This window comes from Monodelphis domestica, chromosome 2 (assembly GCF_027887165.1).
Source record: "Monodelphis domestica isolate mMonDom1 chromosome 2, mMonDom1.pri, whole genome shotgun sequence".
Classification (NCBI taxonomy): Eukaryota; Metazoa; Chordata; class Mammalia; order Didelphimorphia; family Didelphidae; genus Monodelphis; species Monodelphis domestica.
This window is the reverse complement of record NC_077228.1, coordinates 370218389-370234135: the sequence shown is the minus strand read 5'-3', so window position 1 is coordinate 370234135 and position 15747 is coordinate 370218389. Positions and strand designations below refer to the sequence as shown.

At 39.1% G+C, this 15747-nt stretch overlaps 1 protein-coding gene across 4 annotated transcripts in view; it reads right to left on the bottom strand.

Annotated features, from left to right (window-relative positions):
• Positions 1 to 1965: 1965 nt before the first annotated feature.
• The window catches only part of PRDM1 (PR/SET domain 1), a 45833-nt gene continuing 32051 nt past the window's right edge, over positions 1966 to 15747 (bottom strand). For all 4 annotated transcript variants that reach the window (XM_016431217.2, XM_056818629.1, XM_003340474.4 and 1 more), the window contains 4 exons: positions 13383 to 13635; positions 6969 to 8083; positions 6060 to 6188; positions 1966 to 5711 (listed from right to left, as the gene is read on the bottom strand). In XM_016431217.2, the coding sequence (XP_016286703.2) occupies positions 5136 to 5711; positions 6060 to 6188; positions 6969 to 8083; positions 13383 to 13635 (2073 nt within the window). In that variant the 3' untranslated portion in view covers positions 1966 to 5135. The remainder of the gene's footprint in view (positions 5712 to 6059; positions 6189 to 6968; positions 8084 to 13382; positions 13636 to 15747) is intronic.

Below are 15747 nucleotides of genomic sequence, written 5' to 3'. Positions count from 1 at the left end.
TCAACAAACATTTATGAAGTGCCTGCGATGTGTTGGGCACATAGAATAAGGATACAAAGGCTAAATGCTAAGGATTTAGAGAAAATCAAGAGACTCTGCTCTAAAGAACCTTTCAGGTTAATGGGAAAGACAATATGCAAACAACCATGGAAAAACAAGACCAACAGGATAAATTGGAGATAATCGATAGATGCAAGACACTAGAAATAAGGGAGAATCAAGAAAGGCTTCTTGTAGAGTTTGAGATTTTAAGTGGAAGGAAGTAAGAGAAGCCAGAAAGTAGAGATGAGAAGAGTATTACAGGTATGGGGAACTGCCAGTGAAAAGGCTTGGAATCTGGAAATGGAATGTCTTCTATGAGAAGCAGCCCAGTGATACTAGATCACTGAGTACTGGGGTCAAGGAGAGGAAGATTAAAAAAAAAAAAAGCCTGGAAAGGTAGGAAGGGGCCAGATGGTGAAGGGCTCTGAATGCCAAATAGAGGATTTTATACTTGATTCTGGAGATGATGGGGAGTCACTGGAGTTTGGTGAATAGAGACGTGTGAGACACAGTCAGATCTGCACATTAGGAATATTAATGTGACATCTGAGTGGAGAATGGGCTGGAAGGAGGATAAGACTTGTGACCAAGAGACTAACCAGTAGGTTATTCCAGGCCTAAGGTGATGAGGGTCTGCACTAGGGTGGTAGAGTATGGTCAGAGGAAATGTATATTAAGAGGGTAAAATCAACAGGAGTTGACATTTTGGATATGGGAGGGGTGTGAGCCTGGACCTGGGAGATGGGTGGTTCCTTCATCAGTGACAGAGAAGCTTAGAAAGGAGAATTTAGGAGGAAAGATAATTTCCGTTTTGGTCATGTTGAGTTTAAGATGTCTATGGGACTTTTAGTTTGAGATAGCTAATAAGCAGTTGGAGATGCAAGTCTAGAGGTTAGGATTGGATAAAACCACCAAATGAAACAGCAGAGGGAGAAAAGATCAAAGATATTTATATGTAGATGGTATTTTAAAGTTCAGAATCCCAATGACAGAATTCACTTTAATCCCTGCCCTCTTAGAGGCCCACATTCCCATAGACCCAATGGAACATATTTGTTTCTAGACTCCCATGTTTGAGCTTACATTTATCCACCTGACCTAAGCCTAGGCAGAGTTGAGACTTGCCTTTGTGGAATCATTTCTAAAAGTCAAAAACTAGCCTCTGTCCACCCCCCTAAGGTCCTGCCCTCAACCCGGGCTGATACTTTTGATTGATTACTTGATAAATGACTTTAAAACCAAAGATCTTTTCCTGGAATCAGGTTTGAGAGGAGGGAAATGACCTGGTACCCAGAGACTGTTCAAGAGGACTAACATGCCAGATTAGGTACAAGACTTTCTCTATTTCCAAAGTTTGCCTACTACACAACCAAAGGAGGCCAAAGGCAGGGGGGAAAATTCTATGTATTTTAAAATGGAGCTACAGTAGTATTTTGTGGCAGTAAAGAAAAATGGAAACAAAGTGGATGCCCATTAGATTAAACATAAATGGCCCATGAATGTAATAAATAAGAAACAGCTTCTATGAAGAATTCAGATCAACTTGCAAAGACTTTTCATGTATGAAAGAATTTACACTATAAGAATCCAATGATGTAAAAGGAAAAAAATACTGAAAGTCATGTTCTGGTGCCTAGTCAATTCAAGAGACTAATGTTGAATTGGGTCTTTTCTCTTGTAGGTAATGAGAAGAGGTGGAAAGGTTGAGTCCACTAACAAAGTAAATATACACTGTCAGACACAGCCAGTGTGTGTGTTCCACTTTTCATCATTATGGTAATGAAGACTCCTATAATGTTGGGGTAGAGAATTGGGAAGTGACATCAAAAAAAGGAGTTAAACCTTTCAAGTCTGCCTGTGGCAGCCCTCTCTGTGTGTACACAAAGCTACTATTGAGACAGCTGAAGACATGGCAGGAACAAGTAAAGCATGAACATTTATATTTAATTTACATTTTGACAATTTGTACATAAATAACAATGTAAACCAGTTCGTAAACATAAGATAAGTTTGTTGTTCTAGCAAAATAAAAAAAGCCCATTAACTTTGGTCAGTTTTTCCTTTGAGTAGAGAAAAGCAAAACCACTTCTGATTGTTTGCTACATTCACATGTAAAGAGGCCTAAACAGGGGAGGGTCAGGAGAACTGTGGATAGTAAAGAGAATTCAAAATTTTTAAAGCTGCAGTATATAAATCCTTGAAAAACTTGTATGAAGTACACAAAAGCCCTAAAGGCCAAAAAAGATGGGGGAACAGGAGTTAAGGATAAGGAAAGTGTGTCCAGTGTCCCAGTAGTGATACTTTGGTTTATCTACATTTAAGTACTCTATTTGTTAAACCACATTGCTACAAATTTGTCAGCCTTGCAATATACACTATAACTAACTTGTCCAGCAAAAGTCTCATTTATAAAACTTCCCTGGGTTATCTTAAATTGGGTTTTTGTTTCCTAGTTGTCCACCTATTTGCCATTTTCATTTCCAGCTGAAAATCATGCAATTTCTAAAATGGTCTGCTCAGAGACCTGTAAAGTAACAAGGACCTAAAGACAATATATGCTGAGTGGTGATGGGTGTCATGAGCTTTGCTTCTGACATTGGGTGTGACCACATAACTCAGATGTGTCCAAATGAAATGAAGCTCCATTACTGTCCCTGACACTTAAAGATGATTTATTCTACTCATATCCACTGGTCTTTGGGGTGCTCCCTCACACAGGGTAGGATTTTTATTTCCCTTTCCTGTCAAAGTTCTTTTTTGGGCCAGTCTTCCCTGTTGGACCTTAGAACCCCAAGGGAGCAGACATATTCAGAAGAAAAATTCTATAAAATGCCCAGAACATCATGGTCCTGGGTTTGAGGTCATCAGGTGTGATGCAAAGTCCTCTGAAAAGGTTTGAGTTTCATCTTTTATGCAAATTAGGTCCTATTACATGGTTTGGCTCACAATGTGATATAAATATATATTACATATACATATATGGTAAAGTGGTATAAATAAAATGCATAAATATACACCATTCTTTGCTACACCTTGAATGCTGACATGAGATCTTTGGGCTTAGCAAATGGAAGGGAAAAAATAATACACTCATGCGCTTGGAGGAAGGGGGGAAAAAAAGGAAAAGACTGGCCCCTTTGAGATTGTCTTCATCTGGCCCACCACTCTCAGGTGTAATCAGGGGCACTGATGATGCAGAAGGGGAGGAGGACAGGGGTGTCTTTTCCCTTCCCTGAATTTTGGGGCCCCATTAAGATGAAATTCCCAGAATCTGACCCCACTGGTAGTTATGTTTTTAGGTGTATATGTTGTCTCCCTAACTAAACTTTTAAGTTCCTTCAAGACAGGTTTGCTTTCTCCAGTAGATTTACCACAGTGCCTTGCATGCAAGAAGAGCTCAATAGGTACTTGATTGCCCCTCTCTGCTCCCAACTCTCTTACTATCCTACCCTTCCACTCCCACCCTCCCCTTTTCTGACCCCAGTCCTTCAGTATGATTTTTAAGTTTAAAGGAGATAGAAAGAAACTTAAAAGAAAAAAAAGCAAACAACAGCCTACATTTTCTGCGCACATTCGGTTTCTTCTCTAAAGTAGCAAAGCATTAGATAGATAAAACAGCATTTCCTGCACTACTGGACACACTCAATGAGGTAATTGTTGTTGAATAACTTTGCAATGCCCTTTTCATCTTCAATTAAATTAACCACAAAATGTACAAATGCAAATACTGAGGAAAATCTGAGTCTTACAGAAAACAAAACAAAACTGATGTGCTGAAACAGGAATGTTCATCACTCATTTCTACCCAGAGACAACGAGAAAATACCCGTTTTTGGTTTTTGTTGTTGTTTTTTTTGCTTAAGTTTTTCAAAATGTGGCCTGAGCCTTTCTAACTCCCAAAATCTTTTCTGGGAAAGCACCACGTTTGTGCAATTCTGACATCTAGAATTTAAAACATACATACATACAACATACAAAACACCCCAAACTACAACCTGAAAAACTATACACACAAAGAAACCACTTGTGCTTGCAACAGTGGTATTAAACATGGCATTTTTATCATCTTCACATTTTCAGTTGCTACACTGGGATGCAAAGTTATACGGCAGTTTGGTGATAGATTGTGTGACTCTGGGGTTCTGTATTGCTTTCAGAAATCAAAAGCAAAAAATAAAACAGATTCAACCAACCAAACAACAACAACCCCTGCTCATTGGCATAAAAAGTCAGGTTGGCACAGCCTTCCTGGTCATGTCACTCTTCTGGGTAGAGCTGTAGGTAAGGGGAAAAAAAAATGTCTGGACTACCTACACAAGAGGCAGGATTCCTTTCTGTATTGCCACTATCCAAATTATTATTGGGTAATTCTGCACATCTTCCCCCCCAAGTTACACAATGCTGTTCAAACTATATGATCTCAAGTATGATTCAACATATCCACCTTTGGCAATACAAAACCCCATTTTCAAACCTTTACTAAGTAGGCATATTGACTGAAGTAATGTATTTCTGTTTTTCCAATTTTAACTTTACCTTAATTTAGACAGATGTGCAGAAATTATCTACAAAGAATGGCTATAAGACAGAACAAAAAAACAAACAAAAAAAACACACCCAAACATTTATACTCAAATTACAATGATTTTTCCAGTCATTGTAAACATTTTCTAATTATTGCTTTTAAAATGATAAATTGCATAATAAATTATAAAGTACTATCATTGAAAAATAATTATAGATAGGAGATTGTCTTTAGTAATGGCAAAGGCTACGCAAACATACTTACAAACATATTAAAAACACACGCAGTCAAATATATATATATATGTATGTATATATAATACGTATACATATAATAAGTCTTTTGCTCTCTTTATGCCCTGAGATTACAATAACTTCAGAGTTCCTTCTTTGAACTGGAGGAAAAGTGTGAGGGGAACTCTTCTGTGATGCCAGGTAAGCTTTGCAGCATTGGATTCAATGTACAAATTTGCTACAAGGCATCCTGACGTGCCAAGTCATAAATTAATTTTATATATATATATATGTATATATACATATATAAACCACTCCTTTCATTCCTGAAAGTCTTAAGGATCCATTGGTTCAACTGTTTCTTGTTTGACCTTTACAGGTAACAGAGGTAGTGGGTGACTGTGAGGCAACTTCATGAGGGATGGGTCTGATGTCTCGTAAAAGTTACACCCTGAGGAGATGAGTCCATTCCCCATGTTCCTTTGCAAAGACATTTTCAGGTTGGCTCCTTCCATCTCTCTTCTGAGCAAAGCCAGGATTTCTTTCTCCACCACAGAGGTCATATCGGCAGCATCCTCTGCATCTTCCAGTCGGTCTGCATTGTCACTGATGTCAAACTTTTCTATTTCTTCATTGACTCGGGTCAGGTCCTCCATGGGCAGACCGGAGGTTGGGGCCAGGGGGCAATAACCATTCAGGTGAACGTTGAGACTACAGAGGTGGATGTAGCTCTTGTGGCACTGAGTACACTTGTGTGGCCTCTCTCGAGTGTGTAGGCGCTTATGGAGTTTCAGGTGCACAAACTGGGTGAACTTGGCCGGGCACAGCTTACACTGGTATGGTTTCTCTCCAGAGTGAAGTCGCAGGTGGGTCTTCAGGTTGCTGGTGCTGCTGAATCGTTTGTGACAGACCTACATTTGGGAGAGGAGATGGGAATATCAAGAGAATGAAAAGAGGTGCACCTGGGAGGGGTTAAGCAACATGATGGCTATTAAGCAAACAGGGCTGAGTGAGCATGATCCACGGGAGGTGGTGGCCCATTTCCCTGTCCCTCTTCCACCCACTGGATGGACACTCTGTCTTGCCTGTTTGCTTTGCAGATTATAGGACAGGGCTGGGGCATGGAGCAGCAATCAGTGTTTAGGAGGAACTACCTTGTTTGGCTTTAACCTACAGGACTCTACCTGGCATGCTAGGAACTGGTTACACAGATTGCTTTCCAGTTTGTAAAATTTTACCCAGGACAAGTTTTTACCCACCTGACATTCGTGAGGCTTTTCTCCAGTGTGGACCAAGTAGTGTTTCTGCAGGTGGGCAAGCTGAGTGAAACCCTTATTGCAAGTTTGACATTTGAATGGTCGCTCTCCACTGTGCACTCTGAGGTGGACCTGTGATCAAGAGCATCAAGACATTTATCCCTCCAGGTTCAAAGCAATAAGATGTCATTTCTTTGTACTACAGTACTATTATTTTATTAGTTCTGTCGGTTCTGTTCACTCTCTTTTGCATTAATTTGTACAGGACTTCCCAGTGATCCCTGAAGCTGTTCATTCTCTCATTTCTTATGGTACAATAATATTCCATTACATCCATTACGAGACATTCCCCAATAAGTGGGCTTCCCCTTAGTTTTTAGTCTGGGCTCCTAGGAAGAGTTGCTACAAATATTTGTATACAGTATGGGGGGGGGGTGGGGATTGGACTAGTAGTGGTATGACTGAGTCAAGGATGATGGAGTTTAGTGACTTAAGACCATGACGTCACCCAAACCTTTGGTTGGCAACAATTATAATACAAATCTCTAAAGAGAACAAAAATGAAGTAGATTCTTTTCACTATTCTTTCTTAAAAGCAAAGTTATTATTATCATATCAAAATGATAATGATGGCAGCTCCTATTTATATGATGCTACATGATTTACTAAAGTGTACTGTCTTCACAACAATCCTATGGGACTACCGCCATTTTGGAAATTTAAAAACCGAGGCACACAAGGGTGAAATGGACTTGGTCCAAGGTTACCCAGCTATCTATTAGTGGCAGGATCAAGACTAGAATTCTGGCCCCAGAACTTTTTTTATTCACACAAGTGTAAGAAGATAGGAAAATACAAAAATACACATGTACATACATAGAAGTACATAATTTGATTGGCAAAACAACCTACCTTAAGGTTTGAGAGTTGCCCAAAAGTCTTGGAACAAACATTACACTCGTACTTAATCTTTCCATTCTGTTTCTTCAGTGGATATGGAAGTGTTTTGTAACCAGTCATGTTTCTCTTACTTTTAATGAGATTCATGGCTTCTTCACTGCTGTTGGCTGCCAACATCGCTGAGGTAGCTTTAGGTTGTATCATGTGTTCAGATGTGGCAGCTGTTCCAGCAGTTGGGGACCCACTCGTTGGGCTACATGGCTTGTCTTTCATACTGGTGGCTGCGCTGGTGATAGAAAAGGCACTGTGGGGTGCAGGTATGAGGACATCTCTGGGGTGTTCTGGTTGTAGTAATCTCCGGGATCCTTCAGAAGGCAATGAATTTGGAAGAGTAGCTGGGTTGAACACAGTAGGAGGCAAGTTACCTCCTCCACTGAGCATGTTACTGTAGAATGGATATAATCTTGGGAAGATATTGAAGTTACTGATGTTATTTATATTGTTCACAGTACTCAGGCTATTACAGCCCATACCATATGGAGGTAAAAGGAACTTGGGATAATGAGTATTATAAGAGGGGAAGAAAGCTGGAGAAAGGTGACTAGGTGGTGGTATATAGCCAGGGTAAGACCCCAATCCTTCTGTGCCATAATGTGTATTCAAGTAAGAGTAAGATTCTCGATGTTCTTGAGAAATGGGAGCCAAAGGTGAAACAGTATCCCCCAGGCTTCCATGAGGGCTGGAGCTTTTTAAGCTTTGGTCTGGACTGCTTATTGCTGAGGGGCTAGGAGTGGTGGATGATGGGATGGGGGAATGAGTAATGTAAGTAGGTCTCTCCATTCTGTAGGTCAGAGAAGTTTTCAACAAGTCTTCTGGATTGGGAACCCGAATTGGGTAGATAACGCGAGGGCAAATAGGCCTTTCGGGGCTGTAATTTTTCCTCAAGTTATCCATGTCCTTTTCTGGAGTGATGGGTGAAATGTTAGTATGGAAGAAGTTCTTTCCTTTTGAATGGTTGGAATCATTTTTCAGAATTTCTTTCACACTGTGCTCTCTCTTTGGGACACTTTTGGGATAAAGCTCGTTTTTCTCAGTGCTCTGTTGCTTTGGACTGATGTGTGTTTGAGCTGAAATAAAGAATACACAATTACTTAGGGGATGTGAGAAAAAGGTACACCATGCACACTGCCAAAGAAGAAAGAACTTCCCTGTTTTGGGACCTTTTCAGTGTCTCGCTACTTGTTGGAGAAAATTGAGTCAAGGAAGAGAGGGACAACTGGCAAACTGAGGATGAAAGGTCTTAAAGAGACTTATTCAGGGGATTTGGCTATCCCTTCTGTAGATTAGCACCAGGCAAACCATTTAAAAACTTGCTATATCTCATTTCTTTCCCCTTCAAAATGATGAAAGAGGGTTCTTACCTATCATAAGAGGGTTATTGTTTGGATTACTTTGTTTCCATTGGTAAAGAACATAGGATGTGAAAAGTGCTATTCAAGCAAAAGATCAAACTTGCCAGAACAGATAGCTTCTATTAAAATGGGGTGGAAAAATACCATGAGGTGTCAGAAGCTAATAAAATAGTCATACTGATGGTTCACAGTTCACCTAAAGGAAATCAGCATGCACACAATGAGCTAGATTGGTCAGATTAAAACTGTTTTGAATAGCATCAGCCATTAATTTTCACATCAATGGGTTTTTTAAAAAATAGAAATTTTATTAAACTCAGTTATAAATACCTATGTATAGATGAATTAAGACTAAGGGGGGGGGGGTGTCCTCAAACCACTTGCTCACAATACAAAAATTTAACCAGATCTTGCCCTGTAAAGCTTGGCTCCCAAAAATGTTGTCCCCTACAATCATAAAGCGTGACAGATTAACCTTTGCCAAACCACAACATGTGCTCCACCAGTCAATTCAATTTATGTTACAGTTCCAAAGAAAACATAAGCATCTCAGATGAAAGCCACCCCCCCCCCAAGAGAAGGTATTCTATACCAGTAAACACAGAATTACTCAGTAAATACACTATTTATGAAAATGAACAACAAGGAAGACCAGTTACAAAATACAGAAATCCTACGTAGGACAACATAGTGTAGGCAAAGGTAAAGAAATCCAAATTCGTGGGACTCGAGTCCACTGCTATCTTGTATCAGACCTGAAATGCTAAAAATCTGAATCTAGAAACTGTGTCAAGGAAGCTCATCCCCATTTTAATTATTACAAAACCTTTAGTTTGAGCTATGGGCACCTGACAACCATTGGCAATATTATACTAGTGTCTACATAGCAGCTATGACATGGAAAGCTATAAACTAGAACATGTAAACAAATAGAATGACCTTTGGGAATAGTAGGAATATAGACTTCAGTCTAATTTCCCCAGAGTTTAAAAGCAGAATTTGATGACCACTGGTTGGGTAACAATAATTTTAAAAATAAGCTTTAATTGGACAAAAAGAAAAATTGGGGAAGGTACCTTAGTATCTGACTCCATTTGTCTTAAGGAAAAAAAGGCCAGATATTAATGACACAAAATGTTAGAAATTTTACTTTCTAAATCAGTACACTGCAGGCCACCAAGCTTAAAAAGAATTCTCTTCCATCTTAAGAATCCCTCAGAGAATGTTATCTCAACTAGCTATTATCAGTTGCTCCTTACTGAGCAGGCAGAGCCCAGAATAAACAGGGAGAGGGAAACTTATCAGGAAAGGTGCTGATCAGTGGGGATTGATAGAAAGCCTGAGGAGGGACAAGGGTTTCTGAAGCCACTAGACCAAAATAAATATCTCCTTATCAGACCAATATCAGTCTTTCAGTGGGGCCTGGAAGGCAGGAAGTTCAAATTGTCACTTTTGTTTTTTAAAGCTAAAATGGTAGAGGAAGAGAGAGACAGCTAACCTGGAAAACTGATAGGGGAGCCTCCACACAGCTAAAAGAAAGGAATTTAACTAAGATGAAGTGGAATGCTCTCCGTGGAAAGAGTTGTTAGAGACAGCTACCTCATCACTTCCCTTCCTCATCAACACTGCTCCCAAAGACTCACTAAATAGAGGTACAGGTACAAAAGTCTACCATCTTCACTTGAGAGATCCAACTTAATTCCCATCACTTTCTGCAGTGATCACAATAAAACCTTCTTCTCGATCATTTTCGGTATGGGGATAACTTCATCAAGATGTTAGATGAAATCAGTCCATTATATCTTCCTAGTTTTCACGGCACTCCATTTTCTCTGACAGCCTTAATTATTACTGAGTACACATCATTACTACTTAATAAACTAAAACAAATTTAGTTTTGTTGGTCACTAAGTGGGAGAAATACCTTTTTGTCACCCTCTAAAGAAAATCAGATTCTAATACTGAGTTAATTCTAGATTAAAAAAAAAAAACATGAAAAGGATAAGTAAAACATTCTCTTGTAAAGTATCATTCTCTATCACTCCTATTACATGGAGCACACAACTATTTAGAATAACTTTTCCTCCTCAGTAAAAAGAGGGGGAAAAACACAAAGAATCTGAAAAACTTGATATGTACTAAAATATTTTTTACTTCATTGGTTCCCAAACCCCAAAGTTATTAATATTTACCATGATCACAACTTTAGAAAATCATGCCTGGAGAAAGGGTTGATTCAACCTAGGACAATAACCTAATTAGAATTGTTCTACGGGATAGTATTTTTTAAGGGAAAAAATGTTTTTTAAATGAATGTGTGTAAATGATCTTTCAACACCTGCTGAGTAACCAGTAGTTCTATTTTTTCTAATTCTTCCACTCAGTAACAACTTAAACATTAAAAAAAAATTAAGAAAAAAAAGATGTTTTGTTCTTAAATCTTACATGTCTGTAGGCGGACAGAGTCATTTCAAGAGTAAAATGATCCTGAAGGGCTTCAATGGCTTAATTATGCCGATTCACATTTTCAGTCTATAATAAGAGCCTCTGAGGCTAGAAGCAAGAGAACCTAGAAGTTCTACAGAAGGTAAAACAAAGCATGTTTTCAACTGAAACTGAGAAAGCAAACTAATATTTAGAAGTCTATAATTTGGTCATCTGTTTTCTAGATGGGTCTGTCTCTTCTTTGTGTGTGTGCCAAATCATTTTCTCCCCTTAAAGGGAAGGGGGTGAGGTAGAGAAAGGAAGAGGGGCATAAATCATTCTAACTTTTGATTTTCACATTTAAAATCATGTCCTCTCTTCTAAAAAAAAAGGGGGGGGCATCCATCAATTTAGATTTTAAAATGTAGATGTTATCCTATCAAAGCTCTCTTTTCTGTTCTCACCACCTCTATTAATTAAACCATCATTATCATTGACTAATAATATGCGAGCCCCCACTGGGAGTCTGGCACAGACTTACATTGTGCTTTAAGTGTGGAAACTGAATACAGCTCACTCAAAGGCACAATCTACTTATTAGGCCTGATGAAATAGTGGAAATTTTCCTGATCAACAGTCTCAATCATCAACCACCACACCTAAGACAACTGATTTCACAACAGGCAATAAGAACCCTCTGCTGAGGGTGAGTAGTTGTTATAACTCAGAAATTGCTAAACAAAGACTGCCCCGAAACTTAATGGAAAGTGATACCCAAAAATGTTATTCTCCTATAGTATAGGAGCATTTAGAGAATTAAAAAAAATTACTTAAATAAAAGATTCTGTTAGAGGAAGTACTGGCATTTTCAATATAATAATGGAATAGGACAAAGAAATTGGAAAAGGTTAATATGTGTATCTTGACAATTGTAAGGTGCAAGAGGAAATAACTTTGGGAAAGATTTTCTCACTTAGCACAGTAAAAAAGAAAAGCAGATTAAGGAACTAATGTCTTAAGAAGAGAGACTTTGTGGGTTATTTTAAAAAGTCATTAGAACTGTTGTGCCTTACTGATGAAGCTCTAAGAATTGCATTGTTGTTTCCATCTCAATATACTGAAATTTATTCACTTTTGCCTGCTGATATAAGAGGCTACTGAATTGTTTGTGAAAAGTTTACAAAGACTGAGTTACACATTGGCAAGGAGTAAGAGATTAATTCTGGGTAAGTGATGGAAGAACAGCAGAACTAAAGTTACTCTTCAGTGGTTCAGTTGAGAACTAAAGTTTCTGAACATTTTATTCTATCTCTCCTCAAAATAAATTAGGACCATGACAATAAGAAACTCAGAAGACTCATCTATAAGTGAGTGGAATTGTACTTTAAAAATAACCTGAATTAGCTTCTAGAATTATTAGATTGTTGGTGCATTCATGCCCCAAGAGCTAGAATGTGCTTTCATTGAATTATATATTGAGAAATGGAAGGTATCTTTAGAAATTATCTAGGTTAGTCTCATATTAAATGATGAGGGAACGGGTCCATCAAATGAAGTTACAGACCCAAGAGGTCACAAAAACAGAAGCAGGGAAAACCAAGATTTTCACCCAGATAGCTCCATTCTCTTGACTTGAAAACTAGAAGTTAACAGAGTACCACCATATTAAGTTTTATTGACATTTCTCATTAAAACAATAACAACAGTCAAGTACAACCGACTCAAGGATATGAGCTATTCTTTCAAATAATCAGCTGTGTTTGGTTTAAGGAGCAAAATGAATGGCAGATCTCTGTGGATTTTATCTCACAATAACAGATAATAATTTTCTGACTTACTGGTAAGAATTTAGACAAGTAAGACTTTTTGTGGGAGGTGGGGGCAGGAAGGGGGTTACCAGGTTCAGGCCAGATGAATTTATCTAAATAAAAAAGTGAAAGCCTATAAACTTGACTGAGGAACGGAGAATTTGTTAAAGTGATATGTAGCTACTGTCAAAAAGATTAAGAGATCAGATAATTAGATTTTACCATAAGGAAGGAAGTTAGATATGAAATCTTCAGAACAGCCACTCAGAATAGCATTTCAAAATACGGTTAATGGCTTATTGTTTCTAGAAAAATCCCTGGATACCAGAGTATTTACTCTTATGCCATCTTTTGGCAGACAGTGGTGTAGTTAGCAGTTGTATGATATGAGATCCATTTCTAAGTAGCACAAAGAGGCAAGAGTAACTGATTTATTCAGTGGTCTCAAACAGGTTGTACTAATCATATTTTTCATTAAAAAAATTTTTTTAAAGCACTGCCAATTTTAAGTTACTTTTCTCTCTACAGTTTTATAAATTCAGCTCTCAAAAAAAAGCAATACTTAGGGGAAAAAAAAGGAAGTGCCATTTGGCTGGACAAATGGAACTTAAAAAGAGAGAAGGGAAAGGAAGGAAAAAGGAAGCTATTCCCCTCTTTCTCGTCCAAACCACCTACTCTGGCACAAACAAATGATACAGCCGTATAATTAACCACCATATTATCAGATCATACAGACAGAACAGACATTACTAGCATTTTTTAAAAAATTGTAATCCACTTACTGAGATTCATCCTCATCAGCTCTCCGGAGGAAGGATAGTGGAGTCTTTCTGCAAAGTCCCGACAATACCACACAAGAAGTTCCTGGTTGGCAGGGATTGGCTTAATAGTGTAGAAATAGATGTTCATTCCATTCTGACATGCGGCCAAATTCTGCTCCTGCACAGAGTGAGCAGGGTTCACATAACGCATCCAGTTGCTTTTTTCCTCATTAAAGCCATCGATGAAATGGTGAAGTTCCCCATTAGAATAGATCTGGAGGAAAAGAAAAGACAGCTCGATTGAGAGAGAGAAAAAATTCCTGAACAGACAAGAGGCTTAATTTTATTGAATTCTCTCTTCCTCCGGCATGCCACAAGAATGGAGATGAGGCAAAAAAGAATGATGTGTGCTTTCCCCTTCCCCAATTTTCTTGTTAGAAAGTAATCGAAAATCAAAGCATTCTAGACTTGGCAGAAATAAAGGAGTTCTAGGTGAAAGAAAGCATATGTGTCTCTCTCATTACCTTTTCCATTTTGGCTAATTTTTCATGCTAAGGAAAATAATAATAATTTTTTAAAAAGACTGAAACACACAGTTTCAGAGAATGGGTTGCCTCTAGCTCTGAAGAGAGGACCTTGGAGTGCTTTTAGAAGCTCCAACCTAGAATGGCAAGTGGGTAGACTAGCTCCAGTTCTGATTGTGTGCCGGATTTTGAGTCACCTAGGCATAAGAGCAAGCTGTGTCAAACCGAGTCTCGGCTTTTTCTATGGCCTCTCTCTCTCCTTACAGTTTCCAACCACCCCCGCCCAGAGGCTTAAACTATGCAAACATCCTCCACCCCCCCACAAGTCCTAAAGTAACACTTGCTCATATGAATACTTGGAACCTTGCCTTTTTTGTGGAAACACTGGGTGGGGCAAAGGTGAACTTCACCTGCCATAACAAAGTGGAGACCTGGACAGAGGCCAAAATTTGACAGTCTACTACTGAGAAGTCACTTTTCCTCTCAATGGGCATGTTGGGGCCCGTGCTTTTCATTTAAACTAAAGGGGGGGGGGAGGCAGGGGAGAGACAGGAAGCCTTATTACTTTTATAAGGAGTTAGTATAAATCACCACACACTCCTTCCCCATCAGCCAAACAAGGGGGAAAAAATGGTCTGTAGGATGAAAAAAATTTTAAAGCTCCCCCTGCCTTTCAAAGAATCCATCGGGACAGAAATATTATTGTGATTAGACAGAAGAAGTAGAAGGTAAAGAATAAGACAGGAAAACTTCCTCAGCTCTGGAGGGCAGCCTCTCAAAATAAAACACAATGCCCCAAACTCTCATCCTTCCTGGTAGAGAGATGCCCCCTTTGGCTCTTCTTTCCTCGTCTCATCCCCTACCTGATGATGGGTAGCCTGTGGTCTCCCCTACCTGATGATAGGTAGCGTGTGGTCTCTGGGAAGCCTCATCCTGTCCCGGTGGGGCAGCAGAGACTCCGGCTGGATCCTGCCCTCTCACTTCCTGACTCTGCCTAACTGAGCCTTCCTTGCTGGTGTCTCTCCAACACTCTCAAAAATAAAAAGGGAACTCTGTCCCTTTAACGCAGGCAGTAAACACCAGAATCACTTTCTTTTAAGAGTAACTTCCTGTAAATTGTGAAGGGGGAAATACATGTGGCTTCATCAAAGAAGCTTGTGAGAGATTTTGCGGTGTGTTTTGTTATGAGAAAATGGAACAGGGCTGGGTGAATTCTGCTATCAAGAGGAGTCTTCAAGTTTGTTTACTGTGATGTGCAAACTTCCAGGAACATGGGGTTCCATTGCTCTGCACTCTTTGCTTTGGGGCGGAAGCTGCTTTCTAAAGCTCAGGGCTGGCGAGGCACCTTCCAGTCAGCTTTCCCCAATTTACTGTACCCTCATTTAGGAAGGGGGGATGACGACGCTGTGAAGTCACAGGGCTCACACCCACCAAAATATAAAATAAAAGCAAACGCTAAAACTAATGCCTTTCCCTATCTCGTGTTTCCATATATTATCATGAAGATTAAAAAATGTGCTGACTCACAGTACGGTTACAAGAAATAATGTCACTCTGTGGTTTACTCAACTCGAACATCCCTTCTCCTCTTTGACTATGTAATTTGCATGGAACTTTTTTTCTTTGTACAGCAGATGTTCTTATTCCTGCCAGCAAAAGCAGGACAGTTTTTATAACATGTGGGATGATATCTCCAACAATTTCCTTTTCATTCGCAAGACAGATCCAAGTCCTTTAGTTAGTAAGAAAATTGGGGACTGGAGAACAGGGACAACACCAAAGGAAGCTTATTGAGACTTCAGGAATTTTTCAGAGATGCAAGAACTTAGGTCCTGTTGTTGCCCTTTTTTTTTTTTTCAAGA